Here is a 23,004-nt window from a genome sequence, read left to right as displayed (position 1 = left end):
GGAGACCTTCAAAAAAGTCAATGAAGTTCAAAATAAGATTTGTTTTTCAAAGCAAATCACTATTGAATTGGAGGGGTACCTTTTTGTGAAGATGTAGTCTAAACACCTCTCTAGATAAAGAATGAAAGTATTGGGGTTCTCTGAGTCTTAGCCATATAGGTGTACTATAAATAATTTGGAGGAATACAGTACAGACTATTATTCAAATTTGTAAATGATACTAATTCCAACCAACTGAGAAAACCACAGTCAATTTGTTCAAAGAGTGCTCAAAGGGGCAGAAAAGGGACAGGCCAAAAATATGGGGATATATAACAGTTATTTCAGCAGTACACAGTATTAATTCAAAATGATATAGAGGTTGGATTAGCTTGCTCCTATACACAGTAGACAAACATATCTGGGAAGCATTCTAGATATTTATACAACAGTCACATCGGATGACTCCATATTTCTCTATCATCCTTTATAATCATTCTTACTTTTTCACCTTTCTTTTTCAATTCCAAAGCCCATTTTTCATCAAGGTTTCCACAAGAAGAAAATATTACACATTTGTCCAAATGAATGTTTTCACACATAGGTTGCTGACAGTGTTAAAACAAAAGAGGAAATAATAAAAAAGAAACAGAACAGAATAGCAACTAATAGAATGTATTCCACATGTTAAGGATATTGTTTCAGATACACACACACAAATACACAACACATATTTGGGCACTGGCTTGCTATGTAAGGTACACTTCATACTATAGGTCATGGTCAAAAAAGTATAAAAGCTATTTGTCGGCTGGGTGTGGTGTCTCACGCCTGTAATTCCAGCACTTTGGGAGGCCGAGGCGGGCGGATCTCCTGAGGTCAGGAGTTTGAGACCAGCCCGGCCAACATGGTGAAACCCTGTCTCTATTAAAAATACAAAAAATTAGCCGGGCGTGGTGGCACACACCTGTAATCCCAGCTACTGAGGAAGCTGAGGCAGGAGAATTGCTTGAGCCCAGGAAGCGGAGGTTGCAATGAGCCGAGATCGTGCCAATGCACTCTAGCCTGGCTAGAAATTGCTATTTGTCTAGGTACTAGTTACATTTTTAATGATAAAGGATTATATTTACATTCAAATCAGCCCCAATCTTCCAAATCAGTCTTAGGTCAACTTTGTGGCCAGTTTTCCAAAAGCTTAATCACTTAGTGAAAATGTGATTTCAAGAGTAATCATACCATATATTACAGTATTCAGTATGTTCTCTGTTTTTCTTCAATATGTTAAATATAGCTAATAACACATCCATCAGGAACCTAAGAGTAGACTGATTGTATTTGAATCATTTTTGCAAATTCTTTGATTCTTCTTTGATGTAATTGTTGATATGGTTAGGCTTTGTGTTCCCATCCAAAGTTCATCCTGAACTGTAGTTCCCATCAGAAGAACCCAGTGGGAGGTAATTAATCATGGGCATGGTTACACTCATGCTGTTCTTGTGACAGTGAGTTCTCACAGGATCTGATGGTTTTATAAGGGGCTTTTCCCCCTTTGCTCTGCACTTCTCCTTGCTGCCACCATGTGAAGAAAGACATGTTTGCTTACCCTTCCACCATGACTGTAAGTTTCCTGAGGTTTCCCCAGCCCCGTGGAACTGTGAATCAATTAAACCTTTCTTTTATAGATTACGCAGTCTCAGGTATGTCTTTATTAGCAGCATGAGAACAGCTTAATACAGTAAATCAGTACTGGATAGTGGGGCGCTGATGTAAAGATACCTGAAAATGTGGAAGTGACTTTGGAACTGAATAACTGGCAGAGGTTAGAACAGTTTGGAGGGCTCAGAAGAAGATAGGAAAATGTGGGAAAGTTTGGAGCTTCCTAGAGACTGGTTGAACTTCCTAGACCTTTGACCAAAATGCTGATGGTGATATGGACAAAAAGGTCCAGGCTGACTGAGGTAGTTTCAGATGGAGATGAGGAACTTCTTGGGAACTAGAGTAAAGGTCACTCTTGCTATGCAAAGAGACTGGTGGCATTTTGCCGCTGCCTTAGAGATCTGTAGAACTTTGAACTTGAGAGAGATGATTTAGGGTATCTGGGGTAAGAAATTTCTTTCTTTTTTTTTTTTAAAATTATAAGTTTTGGGATACATGTGCAGAATGTGCAGGTTTGTTACATAGGTATACATGTGCCATGGTGGTTTGCTGCACCCATCAACCTGTCATGTACATTAGGTATTTATCCTAATGCTATCCCTCCCCTAGCTCCCCATCCCCAGACAGGCCCCAGTGTGTGATGTTCCCCTCCCCGTGTCCATGTATTCTCACTGTTCAATTTCCACTTATGAGTGAGAACACGTGGTGTTTGGTTTTCTGTTCCTGTGTTAGTTTGCTGAGAATGATGGTTTCCAGTTTTATCCATGTTCCTGCAAAGGACATGAACTTTTTTATGGCTACATAGTAGTCCATGGTGTATATGTGCCTCATTTTCTTTAACCAGCCTATTTGGGTTGGTTCCAAGTCTTTGCTATTGTGAACAGTGCCGCAATAAACATACGTGTGCACGTGTCTTTATATCAGAATGATTTATAATCCTTTGGGTATATACCCAATAATGGGATTGCTGGGTCAAATGGTATTTCTGGTTCTAGATCCTTGAGGAATCGCCACACTGTCTTCCACATGGTTGAACTAATTTACACTCTAGGGGAAGAAATTTCTAAGCGGCAAGGCATTCAAGAGGAAGTAGAGCACAAAAGTTTGGAAAATTTGCAGCCTGACAATACGATAGAAAAGAAAACCTCATTTTCTGGAGAGAAATTTGAGCCTCCTGTAGAAATTTGCCTATGTAACAAGGAGCCAAATGTTAATTGCCAAGACAATGGTGAAAATGTCTCCAGGACATGTCAGAGACCTTCACAGCAGCCCCTCCAATCACAAGCCTGGAGCCCTAGGAGATAAAAATGGTTTCCTGGGGCCAGGCCCAGGGACCCCCTGCTCTATGCAGCTTCAGGACATGGTGCCCTGCATCCCAGCTGCTTCAGCTCCAGCCATGGCTAAAAGGGCCCAATGTACAGCTCTGGCCTTTGCTTCAGATGGCGCAAACCCCAAGCTTTGGCAGCTTCCACATGGTGTTGGGCCTGTGGGTGGGTGCACAGAAGTTAAGAACTGAGGTTTGGGAACCTCTGCCTAGATTTCAGAGGATGTATGAAATCTCCTGGATGTTCAGGCAGAAGTTTGCTCCAAGGGCAGAGCTCTCACGGAGAACCTCTGCTAGGGCAGTGCAGAAGGGAAATGTGGGGTTGGAGCACCCACAAAAAGTCCACACTAGGACACTGCCTAGTGGAGCTGTGAGAAGAGGGGGCCACTGCTTTCAGACCCCATAATGGTAGCTCTACTAACAGCTTGCACTGTCTGCCTGAAAAAGTTGTAGACACTGCCAGCCCATGAAAACAGCCAGGAGCGGGGCTGAACCATGCAAAGCCACAAGGGCAGAGCTGCCCAAGACTGCGGGAGCCCACCTCTTGCATCAATGTGACCTGGATGTGAGACCTGGAGTCAAAGGAGGTCATTTTGGAGCTTTAAGATTTGACTGTCCTATTGGATTTTGGACTTAAAATGGGGCCTGTAGCCCCTTTGTTTTGGTCAGCTTCTACCATTTGAAATGGGTGTATTTACCCAATGCCTGTACCCCCACTGTATCTAGGAAGTAATTAATTTGCTTTTAATTTTGCAGGCTCATAGGCGGAAGGGACTTGCCTTGTCTCAGATGAGACTTTGGCCTTGGACTTTTGGGTTAATGTTGGAATGAGTTAAGACTTTGGGGGACTGTTGGAAAGGCATGATTGTGTTTTGAAATATGAGGACATGAGATTTGGGAGGGTCCAGGTACAGAATGATATGGTTAGGCATTGTGTCCCCGTCCAGATCTCACCCTGAATTGTAGTTTCCAAAATCCCCCCATGTTGTGGGAAGGACCCGGTGGGAGGTAATTAATCATGGCGGCAGTTACCCTCATGCTGTTCTCATGATAGTGAGTGAATTCTCAAAAGGTCTGATGGTTTTTGTAAGGGGCTTTTCCCCCTTTGCTTGGCACTTCTTGCTGCCACCCAGTGAAGAAGGACATGTTTGCTTCCCCTTTCACCACAACTGTAAGTTTCCTGAGGCCTCCTCAGCCCTACAGAAGTATGAGTCAATGAAACCTCTTTCCTTTATTGATTACCCAGTCTCAGGTATGTCTTTATTAGCAGTGTGAGAATTGACTAATACACTTGCCAACCTAATGGAAGCTCACTCAACTGGAGAGCTCCTTTCAGGCCTCAAGAAGTCTGGACACACTGGCCAACTCAGGGGTTTCATGTTCTGGAAAGTACAGTTAACCCAAGCAGAACTTCTGTGGTTTCATAAAGTGCTATGACTGGCATTAAGGAGGCTCTCAAAATTACTAGCTATTTTTATTTATACGTATATATTCATATAATCATTTTTGTTATAATATTTACTGAAAATTGATAATAGACTATGATATCATTACTCTTAAATGTTTATGTTCATTTTTGTCTTATGTATTATTATTGCTTAACTTTGGCTTTTTGATTCAACAAACTCATTTTGTCAGTAATTCATGTTCTCTAATTTGAATATAACAATTCTGGTTAATTTGAAGCTTTTCTTTGTTTTAAAAATACAGTTTTTCAAAAAATGCTCATCATCACTAATCATCAGAAAAATGCATATCAAAACCACAATGAGGTACCATCTCATACCAGTCAGAATAGCTTTTATTAAAAAGTCAAAACTGGTGAGGCTGAGGAGAAAAGGGAATGCCTGTATATTGTTGGTAGGAACATAAGTTACTTCAGCCATTGTGGAAAGAAGTTTGGAGATTTCTCAAAGAACTTAAAACAGAGCCACCATTCAACCCAGCAATCCCATTACTGGATATAAACCCAAAGGAACATAAATCATTCTACCAAACACATGTACTGGCATGCTCATCACAGCACTATTTACAATAATGAAGACATGCAATCATCCTAGGTGCCCATAAACAATGGATTGGATAAAGAAATTGTCATACATATACACCATGGGACACTATGCAGCAATAAAAAAGAATGAAATTGTGTCCTTTGCAGCAACATGGATGCAGCTGGAGGCCATTACCCTAAGTGATTTAATGCAGAAACAGAAAACCAAATACTCCATATTTTTACTTATTAAGTGGGAACTAAACATTGCATATATATATATGGACATAAAGATGGGAACGATGGGAACAACAGACACTGGGAACTAGCAATGGGATGAGGGACAGGGGGCCAAGGGTTGAAAAACTAACTATTAGGTACTATGCTCACTACCTGGGTGACAGTATCAATTAAACTCCAAACTTTACCATCACATAATATACCCAGAGAAATACAAAAATTAGCCGAGCACTGTAGCAGGAGTCTGTAATCCCAGCTACTTGAGAGGCTGAGGCAGGAGAATCACCTGAACCAGGGAGGCAGAGGTTACAGTGAGCCGAGATTGTGCTACTGCGCTCCAGCCTGGGCGACAGAGTGAGACTCCATTTCAAAAAAACCAACCAACAAAAAACCCAGATAATAAACCTGCCCATGTATCCCTGAATCTAAAATAAAAGTTGAAATTAAAAAAAAAGAACATTCACTGTTTATGTTATGATTATATAAACACTATTCACCAATGAATACTTGTCTTAATTAAAAAATAAATAAAATAAAAATGCAGTTTTTCACATTTCTCCTAAAATGCTTAGTTTGTATGCAATTAAATACACTTCTATATTTGATAAGAGCAGTTGATTATTCTTCAGAATTGCAGTTTTAGTACCACATACCTCGTCACAGAAATTATTTAAATTATCATTAAAAATTTTGCTATTGTGTTAAAATTCATTTTATTGTTTATTCTGAATTTTTTTTTTTTTTTTTCTTGAGACAGAGTCTTGCTGTGTCACCTAGGCTGGAGTGCTGCAGTGGTGCGATCTCGGCTCACTACAACCTCCGCCTCCTGGGTTCAACCGATTCTCATGCCTCAGTCTCCCAAGTAGCTGGGATTACAGATGCCCACCACCACGCCTGGCTAATTTTTGTATTCTCAGTAGAGACAGGGTTTCACCATGTTGGCCAGGCTGGTCTTCAACTCCTGACCTCAGGTGATACCCCTGCTTCAGTCTCCCAAAGTGTTGGGATTATAGACATGAGTCACCACGCCAGGCTTATTCTGAATACTCCTATATAGGCAAAATCATTATTTACTCCAACTCTGGAACTGTTATTTCCTTTAAAAATTGCCAGATTTACAAGAAAAATACTTATTCTATTAATATTATGGCCAGCAAGAGAAAAATGAATGTAACTCTAGAACAGAAATAAGATCCTACATTTACCAAGTGATTAACATATGCCAGTTAGTGTGCTAAGTGCTTATCTTAGATTGAACCCTCTCTCATTTTGGGGCAAACATGCAATATTATATTATTATTGCCACTCATACTTTGGAAAATTGAGGCTTACAAAAGATAACTTGCCTAAAGTCATATAACCAGTCTGCCTAACTTCAAAGTTCTTGTTTTTTTCCCCTTTTCCTCTAAACAAACAAGACAGAACCCTGGGGCACGTCAACACTTAAGACATAATCAGAGAAAAAGGAGTCAACAAATGAGACTGAGAAGTACAAAGGTAACAAAGTGGTGGGAGGAGACAGCACGTGAAGATTTGGGAAGAGGGGAGATGACAGAAGATGAGGATGAGAAGTAGATTAGAATCAAATTGGCCATCTATGCCACGCTAAAGAATCTGGACATTGTCTTGTAGGCAACAGGCATTTAAAAATAAGTCACGATTGACAGCACAGAGGACAGTTTTGGATAGGGGAAAGACTTTTTAAAAATTATTAGTTTTTAAATTGATAAATAATAATTACACATATAGGGTATATGTGATATTTTTATACATTCATATAATATATAAGAATCAAATCGGGATATTTAGGACATCAATAACCTTAAACATTTGTCATTTCTTTGTATTAGGAGCATTTAGAATCTTCTAGCTATTTTGAAATATACAATAAATTATTGTAAAAAAAGTCATCCTATTGTACAATTAAACACTACAACTTATTCCTTCTATCTAACTTTATATTTGTACATTAACCACCCTCTCTTCATTTCCCATCTTCACCTTCCCAGGTTCTGGTGACTGTTATTCTACTATTATTCTAGTAAGAGACTTTTGATGGGCTGATGAATTAAAGTTCACTTGCTAAATTAAAAAAATTCAGGTAATGTAGTATCTCATCTAAGTGTTATTTTATTTTTTTTTTTTTTTTTTGAGACGGGGTCTCACGCTGTTGCCCAGGCTGGAGTGCAGTGGCGCGATCTCGGCTCACTGCAAGCTCCGCCTCCTGGGTTCACGCCATTCTCCTGCCTCAGCCTCCTGAGTAGCTAGGACTACAGGCGCCCGCCACCGCGCCCGGCTAATTTTTTGTATTTTTAGTAGAGACGGGGTTTCACTGTGGTCTCGATCTCCTGACCTTGTGATCCGCCCGCCTTGGCCTCCCAAAGTGCTGGGATTACAGGCTTGAGCCACCGCGCCCGGCCTTAAGTGTTATTTTTTAAGCCTTGTGTTTCTAGTAATGAAATACATGCCACTGTTCTTTACTAAATGATATTTTTCTTTGAGACAGAGTCTTGCTCTATCACCTGGGCTGGAGTGCAGTGACACAATCTTGGCTCACTCTAACCTCTGCCTCCCAGGCTCAAGCGATTCTCTTGCCTCCGCCTCCCAAGTAGGTGGGACTATATGTGCATGCCACCACACCCAGATGATTTTTGTATTTTTAGTAGAGACAGGGTTTCAACATGTTGGCCAGGCAGGTCTCGAACTCCTGGCCTCAAGTTATCTACCCGCCTTGGTCTCTCAAAATGATGGGATTACAGATGTGACCCACTGCGCCCAGCCTACTAAAGGATTTTTAATAACAGACAAACATTTTGAAAGGCAAAGGAGCCCTACAAATCATACTGTTTTTAATGTCTTCTAAGAAAATAAGATACATCTTACAGTTGCTGCTGATAAAGCCCATGCATGAAAAAATTGGTCTTGGCCGTTCATATTATTATTTCAATTGAGTTTGGAGTATGGCTAGTCCTTCATAGGCTGAGTACAATTGTCATTTAAGTATCTAAAAAGATCACAATGGATTCGGCATTGAAACAGAAGAAAAACACAGCAACAGAGTTGTGCAATATAGGATAAAAAATCACTGCCTAAAGTCTAAAAGAAAGTATGTCTAAAATGAAAAAATTAAAGTAATAACAAAGCATTGTATCATAGTTTAATTAGCAGCATCCTCCACTCTTCTTAGTGGTACAAAAAATAGTGGAGGGTTTTTTTTTTTTTTTTTTTAATGTCATTGAAGTCTTAGAAGTATGGTTGACCTTGAAATTTAATCAGATCTAGTTTGTTTAGGGCCACATGGTAGCTATGTAAGTCTCCTCCTTTAAAATGTTGAGGTGGGGTCCTATGAGTTGCATGTGCCACAGACTCTTTCCAAGACACTGGGCTCACTGGGGATGCCGGAAGAACACTCCTAGCAGTTGTTAGAGGCAGAAGAATGGGTCAGGCAACTCAAACGGCAGAGATAAATGTTTTATTACTTCAAGTACTTACTTTACAGCAATAAAGCTTATTTTATATTGCTAATGCATGATTAGTGTTATTTGTGTCCCCTTTGCATGACATATTTTCAGATTTTTTTCATTTTCTATGTTTAAATAGAAACACAATCCCATCCTCTCTGTATATGCTGTGCACATGCACACACATAAATATATTAAAACTCAGAGAATCAGAAATTATCCTGCAATTTGTTTTTTGAAAAATCATCAATACATTATAAATTTCTTTCAAAGTTAGTACCTATAGGTCTACTTTATTTTACCTATGCATCTTGAAACCTCTTTCAAATCTAGCAATGCCTTCTAGGTACCAAATTCCAGGTAGCTAAACCTTGCTGTGTGGTCACTGATGACTGCGCATGTCCCATTTTCTAGACAAGCTTCCTGAAATTAAGTTAGTTGTAAAAGATAAATCTCTGAGTGCTTACAGTAGAAAATAAGTCCTTTGTTAATAAGGTTGGTTATGTTAGAAGTGAAAAACCATGTCTATTTTGTCATCAGTTGTTGAATATAGCAGGAAATTGATAAATATTTACTGAATAACTAGAAGGACAGCACATGTTTAAGGCAGCTAAGAAAGACCAATTCTTGTTGGCAATAATGTGGCACGCTTTATGATTCTGGATTTTCTACTGTTTAACAAACTCCACACCGACACCTGATTCTTAACTAAACTTGGTGGTTACTTGAGAATTATGGGGTATGTACAAGTACACAAAAAGGAATAACTTTTTTTCTCTTTTATACTGGACCAACTAATAAAACAATGGTTGAAAGACATTGGCCATCAAGCAATGAAGGACGGTGATTCCTGACACATAGGAAACAAACAAGGTAAACTCTATGACTGTCTGAGTTTATTGCCTAGAGACAGCTTTCAAGCTGCGGTGCTGGGAAGGAGAATTAAGGCAGAGCCTGTCAAACTCTCTGAGTTAAGGAGCTGTTGATACAAGTAAAAACCAAGGTGGTTACAGTTCATATGGGAGACTACTGAAGAAAAGGGAGCTGCAAAGAGACAGTACTCTGACAATTTACAGATAGTGCCCCTTAAGTATTCACCTGGCACAGAACACTGCATATGTATAAAGACAGGAGACAAAACTACAGACAAGATTGGTGGGAACAATCTCTGAAGTGAACATGGGCAAAGCATAGTGCTTATTTCCATCAGCCAAAGTAGAAAACCTTATAATTTACAGGACATGGAATACTGAAAGAGTTTTGTTACAGTAATGGGGGAGAAATTGGCCTTACGATAAACCCTTTTCCGCCTAAAAAAGCTTAAAAGCAAGATTTGGAAGAATCAAACTGTTTCCAAGAAACCTAATTATGTTCCATAAAAAAGCTAACAAAAGCATATAGGAATACAAAATATCTAGCACCAAGGTTAAATTTACAAGGTCTGGCATCCAGTAAATAATTACTACGTATGCAAAGAAGCTGAACAATGTGATATATAATGAGATAAATCAACTTTATTGAAGCCAGCCATGAAATGACAAAATAATAGAATTAGTAGACAAGAATACAAAAAAAAGTTACTGAAATTATATTTCACATGTTCCAGAAAATAAAGTTTGAGAATGTTAAGGAGAGACCTAAAAGACACAAAGAAGATACAATTTGAATTTCTGGAAATGAAAACTACAACATATGAGATAAAAACTGGATTAAACTGAAAGCAGATTATATAGTGGTAAAGAAAAGACTAGTGAACTGGAAGACATAGTAAAAGAAGCTATCCAAAAGAAAAGCAGAAAAAAGACTGAAAAAAAAAACTGAAGAGAACATCATTTGTTCTGTTGTAGAATAACTTTAAGCAGCCTAATATATGTCTAATTGAAGTCCCCAAAGGAAAATGAGAGGATAGAAGTATTTAAAAATTTAAGAAATTTATAAATTTGATAAACTCACATATGTAAGATATTCAACAAAACCCATGCATAGAAAAAAATGAAGAAAACTGCAGCAAGTCAAATGATAATCAAATTGCTTAAAGTCAGTGACTAAAAATCTCTTAAAAGCAGCTAAATAAATACACATTACCTAGAGAGGAACAAAGATAAGGATGAAGCAATATCTTGGCAGAAACAATGCAAACTAGAAGAGAGTGAAGCAACATCTTTCAACTACTGAAAAAGAGAGAGAGGGAGAGAAAAGTCAACCTCAAATTCCTTACCCAGTGAAAATATCTTTCTAAAAAACAAAGGTGAGCCCAGCAAATCCATTCCCAGGTACACACTTAAAAGACATTAAAACAGGTACTCCTACATTTGCTTGTATTTGTGTGTTCATAGCAGCACTTTTTATAATAGTCAAAAAGTTGGAAATAACCTAAATGTTCATCAAAGGATGAATGAATAAACAAATTAAGGTAAATATACACAACAGAATATTATTCCGCCGTAATAAGGGATAAAGTACTGGCTACATGCTACAATATGGATGAACATCAAAAACAGTATGCTCAGTGAAAGAAACCAGACACAAAAGGTCACATATTGAAATGAACATAACCATATCAACAAATATATTAGATGTTAAGGGTTCTAAAAAAATCTCCAATTGAAAATCATACTTTGTCAGACGGGTAAAAAGAAGGATGGAAAAACATACACCTTGCTAATACTACTATTTTAGTAGTTTTCGCTGTAAAAATTTGACAGTAAAAGACATCCAACAGTTGACAGTTTTTAGTTACACAGTGAAAACTGAAAAATAATAGTAGTAAGATAAATTAAAGAAGATCTAAATAAGGGTAAAGATGCAGTGTGTTCATGGGTCAGAATATTCAATATTAAGATGTCAATTTTCTCTGCTTCATCTATATTTTCAACTTACGTAATGTCAACCAAAATCACAGCTAGTTTTTGAAAAACATTAACAAACTGATGATAGAATTCATATAGAAATGCAAAGAAAAAACCAGCTAAACAACTTTGAAATGAACAGCATTGGAGGAACAATACTATCTGATTTCCAGATATTCTAAAGCTACAGCAATCAAGACAGTGTGGTACTGACATAAAGACAGACAGATAACTGGAACAGAGAGTTGAGAACAGTCTCACACATAAATGATCAATTGTTTTTCAATAAATGATGCCAGAACAGTTGGGTTTCAATTATGCAAACATCAATTTCAATCTATATCTTCCACTCGATATAAAAATTAAACGAAAAATGAATCACAGACCTAAAACTATGAAACAGCTAGAAAAAAACATATACAAAACCCCTTATGACCCTAGGTTAGGCAAAGATATTTAAAATACAACACCGAAACACAATCCCTAAAAGAACAAAGTGATGAACTGTACTTGATAAAAGCATCTCTTCAAAAGACATTGTTGGCTGGGTGGGATGGCTCACACCTGTAATCCCAGCACTTTGGGAGGCCAAGGTGGGAAGATTACTTGAGCCCAAGAGTTTGAGACAACCTGAGCAACATAGCGAGACCCCATCTCTACAAAACACACAAAAAAATTAGCCAGGGGTGGTTGTAGGTAACTGTAGTCCTAGTATTTGGAATGCTAAGGCTCCCAATAGTTTGAGGCTATTGAGGCCAAGAGTTAAGGCTGCAATGAGCTATGATTATACCACTGCACTCCAGCCTGGGTGACAAAGTGAGACTCTGTCTGTAAAAATAAATAAAAAAACATCATTAAGAGGTGGAAAGATAAGCCACAGGGTGGGAGAAAATATTTGTAAATCATGTATCTGATAAATGACTTGTATTTAGAACACATAAATAATACTCAAAACTCAAGAATAAGAGGACAAACAATCTGATAAAACAGACAAAAAATGTGAGGAGACACTTCTCCCAAGAGGACAAACAGAGGGCAAGAAGAAACTCAAATGAGAAGATCCTCAAAATCGTTCGTCATTAGGGAAATGCAAATTAAAACCACACTAATATGCCACCACACACCCATTATAGAGAAAAAAAAACTAACCATATCAAGGCAAGGATGTAGAAAAATTGGAACTTTCATACATTATTGATGGAAATGTAAAATGGTACAAACATCTGGGAAAACAGATTAGCAGTTTCTTAAGATGTCAAATAGACACCTACCATATGATCCAGCTAGTCTACTCCTAGATATTTACCCAAGAGAAATGAAAGCATACATCCATACAAAGACTTATATGTGAATGTTCATATGAGCTTTATTTAAAAAAAACTGGAAATGACCCCAATGTCCATCAACAAGTGAATGGAAAAACAAACTGTGGTACAACCACACAATGAAATGTTACTCAGTAATGAAAGAAGCAAAGTACGAATAAATCTTGAAATAATTATGCAGAATGAAAGAAGACAGATTAACAAAAGTATATGCACACTGTATGACTCCTCTTATATAAAAGTCTAGGAAACACAAACTAGGCTGGGTGTGGTGGCTCACGCCTGTAATTCCAGCACTTGGAGAGGCCAAGGCAGGTGGATCACGAGGTCAGGAGTTCGAGACCAGCCTGGCCAACAGAGTGAAACCCCATCTCTACTAAAAATACAAAGCCGGGAATGGTGGCACACGCCTATAGTCCCAGCTACTTGGGAGGCTGAGGCAGGAGAATTGCTTGAACCCGGGAGGCTGAGGTTGTGGTGAGCCAAGATCGTACCACTGTACTCCATTCTGGGCAATAGAGTGAGACTCTGTCTCAATAAAAAACAAACAAACTAATCTACAGTAACTGAAAGTAAATCAGTAGTTGCTTAGGGACTGAGATGGGGAAGACTGGGAGGGAAGAATTCCAAAGGGGCATATGGAAACTTTTGGGGAGATGTATGTGTTCATTACCTTCATTTTGGTGATAGTTTCATGGGTATATTCATGTGCCAAATGTTAAACTGCACTATACCTTAAATGTGCAATTTACTGTATATCAATTATACCTCAATAAAGCTGCTAAAAAGGGGAGTATCTGTTTTTATTTTGGGTATTACTTAGCATTGTCATTTTGTCCATTCACTTACGTATAACCTCAGACATAATCTGAATAGCATTTAACTCAATGGTAATTCTAACATTAGTTATTTGTATTTCATCTGTGTATTATCAAAAAGGCCAAACTGATTTAAATATTTAAACTGATCCAAAGAATAGAGATCCTGAACCAGCCTAGCCAATATGGTGAAACCCTGTCTCTACTAAAAATACAAAAAATTAGCCTGGCGTGGTGTTGTCCACCTGCTATACCAGCTACTCGGGAGGCTGATGCAGGAGAATCACTTGAAACTGGAAGGCAGAGTTGCAGTGAGCCAAGAATGCACCATTGCACTCTAGCCTGGGCAAGAGAGCGAGACTCTGTCTCAAAAATAAATAAACAAATAACATAAAATAAAGAGTAAAGATCCTGAGATAACTTCCTTCTGTATTATTTCACCATCTATTATGAATAGTCTATTGTTATAACAGCAATCTAATACTAATCATTCAGCTAGTTTATATAATTATTTTAAGAGTAAACGATATAATTTTCGTGAAGCAGAAAAAAGTAAAATCCATGGAATACTTTAAATATTTTATTTTCAATCTTAAGGGAAAAGTTATATACTGAAGTTGGTATGGATCCTTTAATACAGGATTACTGATTCTTTCTCCAAATGTCTTATGAAATATTTTCAAACATACACAAAAGTCCAGAACTGAGTACTAAACCTATATGTACATGTCATCCAACTTCAAACATTATTAACATTTTGTGATTCTTGTTTCATTTGTTGAGCCCTTCCTCCTTTTCTCATGAAATATTTTAAAGCAAATTCCAGGCACCATACCATCTCATATCATAAATATTTCAGCATTTAAGTATTTTTCTCAATATAAGAAATAGATTATTTAAAAATGGTTTCATGCAAATTATACTTAATTATAGGAGCATTTAACACTTAATTTCTTATGTTTTCTCCGAACAATGTATAGACGTGTGTTCACATTTAGAAATTCTTTCTTTTTATGTTTGAGACAGAGTTTCCCTCTGTTGCCCAGGCTGGAGTACAATGGCACAATCTCAGCTCACTGCAACCTCCACCTCCCAAGCTCAAGTGATTCTCGGGCCTCAGCCTCCTAGGTAGCAGGAATTACAGGCATGTGCCATCATGCCCAGCTAATTTTTGTATTTTTAGTAGAGACAGGGTTCCGCCATGTTGGCCAGGCTGGTCTTGAGCTCTTGACCTCAAGTGATCCGCCTGCCTTGGCCTCCCAAAGGGCTGGAATTAAAGGCATGAGCCAGTGCACCCGGCTTCTTTATTTTTAGAGATGGCGGATCTTAATTTGTAGCCAAGGCTCAAACTTGTCAGCTCATGTGACCCTCCTGCCTTGGCCTCCGAAAGTGCTGGGATAATAGGCATGAGCCACTGCATCCAGTCCACATTTAGAAATTCTTATTTCAATTAACTGAAATGCTCAGGAAGGCATGTAATTTAATATTTTACTTTTAAAAAATATTTTTGAGAATTATTGTGAAATTAAAGCCAACATGAGGGATCTACAATATATTAGCAAACAGAGGTTCATTTGTTTCTTTAAGTTATTCATTTATTTATCTTTTCTGCTTCCAGCTAGCAGTGTGCTGGAGTTGGCTTGCAGCAGCTTGTAGGACTTCTCTATTATTTCATATAAAGACTTGTACATGGATGTTCATATGAGCTTTATTCCAAAAACTGGAAATGACCCCAATGTCCATCAACAAGTGAATGGATAAACAAACTGTGGTACATCCACACAATGAAATTACTCAGCTCAGACCACAGGGCTTCCGTAGCTGATGAGGATGGGATTCGAACTGCATGGGCAAGGACTTCATGCCTAAAACACCAAAAGCAATGGCAACAAAAGCCAAAATTGACAAATGGTATGTAATTAAACTAAAGAGCTTCTGCACAGCAAAAGAAACTACCATCAGAGTGAACAGGCAACCTACAGAATGGGAGAAACTGTTTGCAATCTACTCATCTGACAAAGGGCTAATATCCAGAACCTATAAAGAACTCAAACAAATTTACAAGAAAAAAAACAACCCCATCAAAAAGTGGGCAAAGGATATGAACAGACACTTCTCAAAAGAAGACATTCATACAGCCAACAGACCCATGAAAAAATGCTCATCATCACTCGCCATCAGAGAAATGCAAATCAAAACCACAATGAGATACCATCTCACACCAGTTAGAATGGCAATCATTAAAAAATCAGGAAACAACAGGTGCTGGAGAGGATGTGGAGAAATAGGAACACTTCTACACTGTTGGTGGGACTGTAAACTAGTTCAACCATTGTGGAAAACAGTGTGGCGATTCCTCAGAGATCTAGAACTAGAAATACCATTTGACCCAGCCATCCCATTACTGGGGATATACCTGAAGGATTATAAGTCATGCTGCTATAAAGACACATGCACTCGTATGTTTATTGCAGCACTATTCACAATAGCAAAGACTTGGAATCAACCCAAATGTCCATCAGTGACAGGCTGGATTAAGAAAATGTGGTACATATACACCATGGAATACTATGCAGCCATAAAAAAGGATGAGTTCAGGTCCTTTGTAGGGACATGGATGCAGCTGGAAACCATCATTCTCAGCAAACTATCGCAAGAACAGAAAACCAAATACCGCATGTTCTCACTCATAAGTGGGAATTGAACAATGAGATCACTTGGACACAGGAAGGGGAGCATCATACACTGGGTCCTACTGTGGGGAGGGGGTAGGGAGGAGGGATGGCATTAGGAGATATACCTAATGTAAATGATGCGTTAATGGGTGCAGCACACCAATATGGCACATGTATATATACGTAACAAACCTGCACGTTGTGCATATGTACCCTAGAACTTAAAGTATAATAAAAAAAAAAGAAATTACTCAGCAATGAAAAGAATGAAGTACAAATGAATCTTGAAAGTTTTTAGGGATTTTGTGAGCTGGCTATCAAACACAACTAGCATTAAAAACTAAATTATTTAAATTTATAGTAAAATACATTTTATTAAAAACAAAGGTAAAAATAATCAAACTTGTCAATTTAAAATTATTTTACTATCATCTGTGCTCTTGAGTCTGTTGTGCTCTTGAGTCTTGAGTCTATGTCTGTTGTATCTGTATGCTGCGAACATTAAGTACTGGTATGCTGCTGACAATCTTTACTCCATCTTCAGTAACCTTAGGTTGGTAGTCTGAAGTTAGTCATGGTGGGAATATTTATACAACAGATACAAGCCAATGTTACAAATCAAGCTCTCCCTCATATCCCTCTTGGAAAGCTGGTTGTTAACATTTACCACCGCACCACTGTGTCTACCCCGAGCATTAACTATGTGTCAGGCACTGCAATAAAATGAAGTATTTCTGGTCTTTTGAAATTTGAGGATAAAGATCCTCCAATGTTATAGTATAAAAGACACTGTAAAGATTATAAACAGATCCTTAAGAAAACAAGTAATACATGACATATATTAATGTTATTTAACATATGACTTTAAAAAACCCTTTATTATAAGAGAAATAGTTTTCAAAACTTTTAAAATATTAACTTCTTGGCTGGGTGAAGTGGCACATCTCTAATCCCAGTACTTTCAGAGGCCGTAGGCAGGTGGATCGCTTGAGCCCAGAAGTTCAAGACTAGCCTGGGCAACATGGTGAAACCCTGACTGCACTAAAAAAATATAAAAATTAGCCAGGCATGGTAGTGCATAGCTATAGTCCCAGCTACTCAGGAGGCTGGGGTGGGAGGAGCACTTGACCCTGGGAGGCGGAGGTTGCAATGAACTGTGATCATGCCACTAAACTCCAGTCTGGGTGATAAAGCCAGACCCTGTCTCAACAACAACAATAACAACAACAAAAAAAAAAAAAGAAGGAAAAAAGAAAAACTTCTTATGTTGACACTCAGGAATATTAAATAAATAAAAGGAACATTAGCGAAGCAGTACCTTCGGTTTAAATTGTTTTACGACTCGAATTTCAAAAGTATGGAAAAATATAATTAGATCTTGACATCAGAAGATGATTAAAAATGCTATGTAAAATGCATACATATATATTTACATAGTTTAAATGACATAAGGCCAAGAAAAAGAAGCAATATGAACCTGATTTTCTAAGTGTAAACAAAGTTAAATTTAACAGAGGAGTGATTTTTCATTAAACACAGAGGTAAAAACCTCTATTTTAAAATCCTATTTTAAAAATGATTTACCAGTAAAAAACTGAAAATGTCACCAAAGTTTGCCAAACTTGTTTTACCAGTTGATATTCTCAGAAATCAAAGCTTTGTCTGTCTAGTCTGCATTTATACTTAGTCTGGGCATTTAATCTTCCTTTTGTTTTCAGTTTTGCCATACACTGTAAGTTGTTTTACATGGCCTTAACATTCAGTTAGTTTCATAAATTGTGAAATCATTTTGTACTAGCAAACAGCTTATTTTAAAACTGCTCAGAAAAATAAACAAAAGAGTCAAAGAATTAAAATGAATACTGTGATTCTTCATATGGGTTTCTTTTGTTTAAGTTCTTTACCTCTTGTGAAAGCTGTGTTACTTGGTCCTTTCGATGTTCCAGGTCTTTTAAAATCAGCGAGTTTTGTTTTTCCAGTTGAAGCACTCTTCTTGCCAAGTGAACACTAGGCAAATGAAATGAGAAAATTAATGCTTAAAAGTGAAATACTGCCCAAAATATTCAAAATGTGTTTGTGTACTTGAAAATAGACATCATTTCCTAATTATACTTAAATATTAACAGAAAGAATACAGAGTCAAATAATATTTTCAGGCACCAGTAGTGGAAGACCAATACCCCACAACTCAGAATTATGAGAGTAACAACATTAAAATCTCCATGACATAACCGTGATATACTGATTACTGCAGTAACGGTTTTTAGCCCTTGCTATAAAAGCGGAGAGTTAACATTATAATACTTGCTTGAAAAGACCACAATACAGCAATTTACAGCTTGTCTCCCCTTTTATAAATATTTTCCAATTACAAATCAGAAAATTAGTTGAAATATAATAAACAATAATTAGCTTATCACTTTGAGAAGTATCAGAGTTTACTTCAAACAACATAATGCACGTTATAATATAAAACAAAAATGAGGTTTTTAATTGAAAGTAGAGATGAAAAAGATATACAAAACTTAGAGAATGTCTATAGTAAAGGCTAAGCTTCTGTACTAAAAAAAAGATCACTCCCTCTGATACTCTACATTACCATAAGTTATTGCACTGACCTTTAGTATTTAAAATTACATGTGAAACATCTCAATTCTACTTTTAAGAAACAATTATAAGAATAAAATCTATTCCTTCTAACTATGGTGGGAGGAAGTGGCATCTTTCTTTAAAGAACTGCTAATAATTTTGAGAAGACATGTTGCTCCAAAGACCCTCTCTGCATTTCCAGTAACTTAACATTTTCATATTTATTGTATTTTCATGTTTTATACTAGGTTAACCTACTAATTTGTGAATTGTAGAATTCATGGAATCCTAGATGGAATGTTTTATAATGACAAAAAGTAAAATAATGGTGGTTTAAATAAAATCATAGGGCAGAAATAATTCTATTGTATTTTAATATTTCCCAATATCAGATAAAGAAATGCAGACAACACTCTAAAAAAATGTTAAGACCAGGTGGAGTGGCTCATGCCTGTAATCCCAGCACTCTGGGAGGCTGAGGCAGGAGGATCACTTGAGGCCAGGAGTTCAAGACCAGTATGGGCAACATGGTGAGACCCTGTCTCTACAAAAAATATAAAAATTAGCTGGGCATGGTGGTGCATGCCTGTGGTCCCAGCTACTTGGGAGGCTGAGATGGGGGACCACTTGAGCCCAAGAGTTTGAGGTTACAGTGAACTAGGATTGTGTCACTGCAATCCAGCCTGGGGTGACACAGTGAGATCCTGTCTCTAAAAATAATGATAATAATAATAATAAAAAAATAGTGTTAAGTATCATCCTAAACATCTATTTCTAAGAACTCGTACCAAATAAAAAAGATAGGTTCTGGCAAAAGTTTATATAGTGATTTGAGTTGCCTGTTTAGATTTAAAATCCTATCCTTTCAACCGGCATTAGAGACGGAAAAAGCATACAGTCCTCATTTTTTGACAACCACTATTTTTTTTTTAAATAAAAACTTTACTGACATATAATTTTACTGATATGCAACTTAAATATCATAAAGTTCACCCACTTAAAGTATACAATTCAATGTTTTTTAGTATATTTAAAGTTGTGCCACTATCACTATAATTTTAGAGTATTTTCATTATCTCAAGAAGAAATTCTGTGTCCATTACCAGTCACTCTCCATCCTCCCCACATTCCAACTTCCTCCTTTGCTCCTCAAATTCAACCTTAGGGAACCACTAATCTACTTTCTCTGTTTATAAATTTTTAAGGAGTTTACAGTTTATGACAATACCGTTCTTCATTTCCCAATATAAATATACCAAGTTCTCTCTAGTTTGACCCTAAAATAACAAAATTTCTACAAATAAAATAAGCCTTAATGTGAATTTTGTATTTTGAATCTGTTGATTCTATTACATGTTTGCAAGCATCGGTTTATCATTAGCTCTATTTTTATTAGGTTAATTAAAAAATCTTAAGCACTATCTTTATTCATATTTTTATTCTTTCTTACCCTTCATATATGTCAGATGTAACTTTTTTCATCTTTCTATCTCCCATAGAACTTCACACTAGGGTCACTTAAACATGGTAATTTTTCAATAAATACATGTTGAAGGTACAGAACATGTATGTGTATACTCAATATAGAACAATAAACACAATCAAATGCAATTACACAGAAATAGAGTTACAAATGAATGAAATGGAAGACAAAAAGATGTAAGAAAATAATGAGATGCCACATATTACCAACAATCTGAAGAAGATAATGATTTGAAGACATCAAGTTTAATAATATTAAATTGTTCATTTGGTTTGAGCGTTTTTATTTTGTTTGGGAATTGCATAATGTTCTTATACAGATATGGTGGTACCACTTACCAATAAAAATATGTCATAAAACACTGACTCAAGAAATTCTTGCTGGGTGAGGTGGCTCACGCCTGTAATCCCAGCACTTTGGGAGGTTGAGGCGGGGGGATCACCTGAGGTCAGGAGTTTGAGACCAGCCTGGCCAACATGGAGAAACCCCATCTCTGCTAAATACACAAAAATTAGCTGGGCGTGATGGCAGGCACCTGTAATCCCAGCGACTCAGGAGACTGCGGCAGCAGAATCACTTGAACCTGGGAGGCGGAGGTTGCAATGAGCCGAGATGGCGCCATCGCACTCCAGCCTGGGGGACAAGAGTGAGACTTCGTCTCAAAAAAAAGAAATTCTTGGTATGCTAGTGCTTAAGCCTTAACACCAGGACTACTTTCTTCAAACAAGAATTTCCCTGATTTTGACTGGGGGATTCCAAGTAAGGAAAATCAACTCCAAACAGAAGGAAAGTATCTATGGTATCTTCAGACTGCTCACAAATATGCTCTACAGTGCTTTGATTACCAGTTTATAGTACAATTTTGCTGAGAAAATTTTTTTGAGAATTCATGGTGATGGGAAGGACCATGAGTATTAGTATGATTGTTGATGTCATTTATGATGCATAATGATAATAATGTAGAAGATAACATGGTACAATTGGTCTCCAGTATATATGGAGTTTACATTTTAAAAACCACCTCTAAGTCAGTTGTAAGGACAGTAAAACACATTTCCTCATATATATATTAGAAATGGTATTAAAGTTCTCAGTTGCCCTAAAAGACCCATTTAGCCCACTAATGTAGTACAAACACACACACACAGAAAAGAATAAAAGATAATATAAAATCTTTCATTAAAAGATTATACTCAGATTTATTAAGATTATATTAAGGATATAAGAGATTACATTAAGATTTAATGAAAAGAAGTATAAACAAGATACATTTAAGCAAAAGAACACAGCAGAAACAAGAAATATAATTGTTTTCATCATTATAATACTTACAGTAAAACAAAAACGGTAAAAAAAATTAGGCCAAGGCAGGCAGATCACTTGAGGCCAGAAGTTTGAGACCAGCCTGGCCAACATGGCAAAACCCCACCTCTACTAACAACACAAAAATTATCTGGGTGTGGTGGCACATGTCTTTAATCCCAGCTACTTGGAACCCTGAGGCACAAGAATCTATTGAACCCGGAAGGCAGTGGTTGCAGTAAGCAGTGAGCCAAGATCGTGCCACTGCACTCCAGTCTAGCAACCGAGTGAGACTCTGTTTAAAATAAATAAATAAATAAGGCCGGGCGCGGTGGCTCACGCCTGTAATCCCCGCACTTTGGGAGGCCGAGACGGGCGGATCACGAGGTCAGGAGATCGAGACCATCCTGGCTGACACGGTGAAACCCCGTCTCTACTAAAAATACAAAAAATGAGCCGGGCGAGGTGGCGGCGCCTGTAGTCCCAGCTACACAGGAGGCTGAGGCAGGAGAACAGCGTGAACCCGGGAGGCGGAGCTTGCAGTGAGCCGAGATCCGGCCACTGCACTCCAGCCTGGGCGACAGAGCGAGACTCCGTCTCAAAAAAAAAAAAAAATAAAAAAAATAAAAAAAAAAATAAATAAATAAATAAAGGAAATTAAGGAAATCACTAATTTTTTTCTTGGTGCTGAACGTCAATGACTACAGAGAAGCAGGGTGATAATCAGAAGAAACATATTAATTCATTTGAAAAATACTCATGAACACTTCCTTTTAAGAAACATGTATTAAAAACCTATAATCTGCATAGGCACTGAGAATACCTAATATCTACTGGGAACATCTAGGCAAATTTAAAAATTACTGTAGTATGTTAAATGCTAAGAAAAGGCATACCACTAAGGAATAAAAACTAACACTAACTAATCTGGTGAAGAAGCAGAGAAACAGCATTTTAGGTAGAGGGAAATGCATATGTAGAGGATGAAGTGCTAGGGAAAATTCTAAGTAGTATAGTATAGATCAATAATACATGGTGCATGGTGAGGGCTGAAGCTGGAGAGATACAGGCAGATATATGTTATGAAAAGCCTCATATGTTTGCATTTTATCCTGAAGTTGGTTAGGCATAACATGATCTGGTCCGCACTTGAGAATGAGTACTCTATCAGCAGTGTGCAGGATGGCCTGCAGAAGGAATTAGACTACAGTCATTTAGGAGGTCATGATCATAATCTAGATCAGCGGTCTTTAAAAGCAGTTATGTGCAAAATTATTTGTTGAACTGTGGGAACTTTTACTTACATTTATTTT

General features: G+C 37.4%; 1 protein-coding gene across 9 annotated transcripts in view; it reads right to left on the bottom strand.

Moving 5' to 3' along the window:
• Positions 1 to 23,004, bottom strand: part of PIBF1 (progesterone immunomodulatory binding factor 1) — a 278,245-nt gene that overhangs the window by 104,025 nt on the left and 151,216 nt on the right. For 8 of the 9 annotated variants that reach the window (XR_003724327.2, XM_077974341.1, XM_077974345.1 and 5 more), the window contains exon 14: positions 18,222 to 18,324. Coding sequence is in view for 8 of the 9 variants with exons in the window: in XM_077974341.1 (XP_077830467.1) it covers positions 18,222 to 18,324 (103 nt within the window). In the remaining variant the exon portion in view is untranslated. Of the gene's footprint in view, positions 1 to 16,671; positions 16,866 to 18,221; positions 18,325 to 23,004 lie in introns of those variants that run through there. The other variant, XM_028837561.2, reaches the window with a different exon arrangement.

This window comes from Macaca mulatta, chromosome 17 (genome assembly GCF_049350105.2).
Source record: "Macaca mulatta isolate MMU2019108-1 chromosome 17, T2T-MMU8v2.0, whole genome shotgun sequence".
Classification (NCBI taxonomy): domain Eukaryota; kingdom Metazoa; phylum Chordata; class Mammalia; order Primates; family Cercopithecidae; genus Macaca; species Macaca mulatta.
The sequence above is the reverse complement of the archived record's forward strand: the minus strand, read 5'-3'. Positions and strand labels throughout refer to the sequence as shown.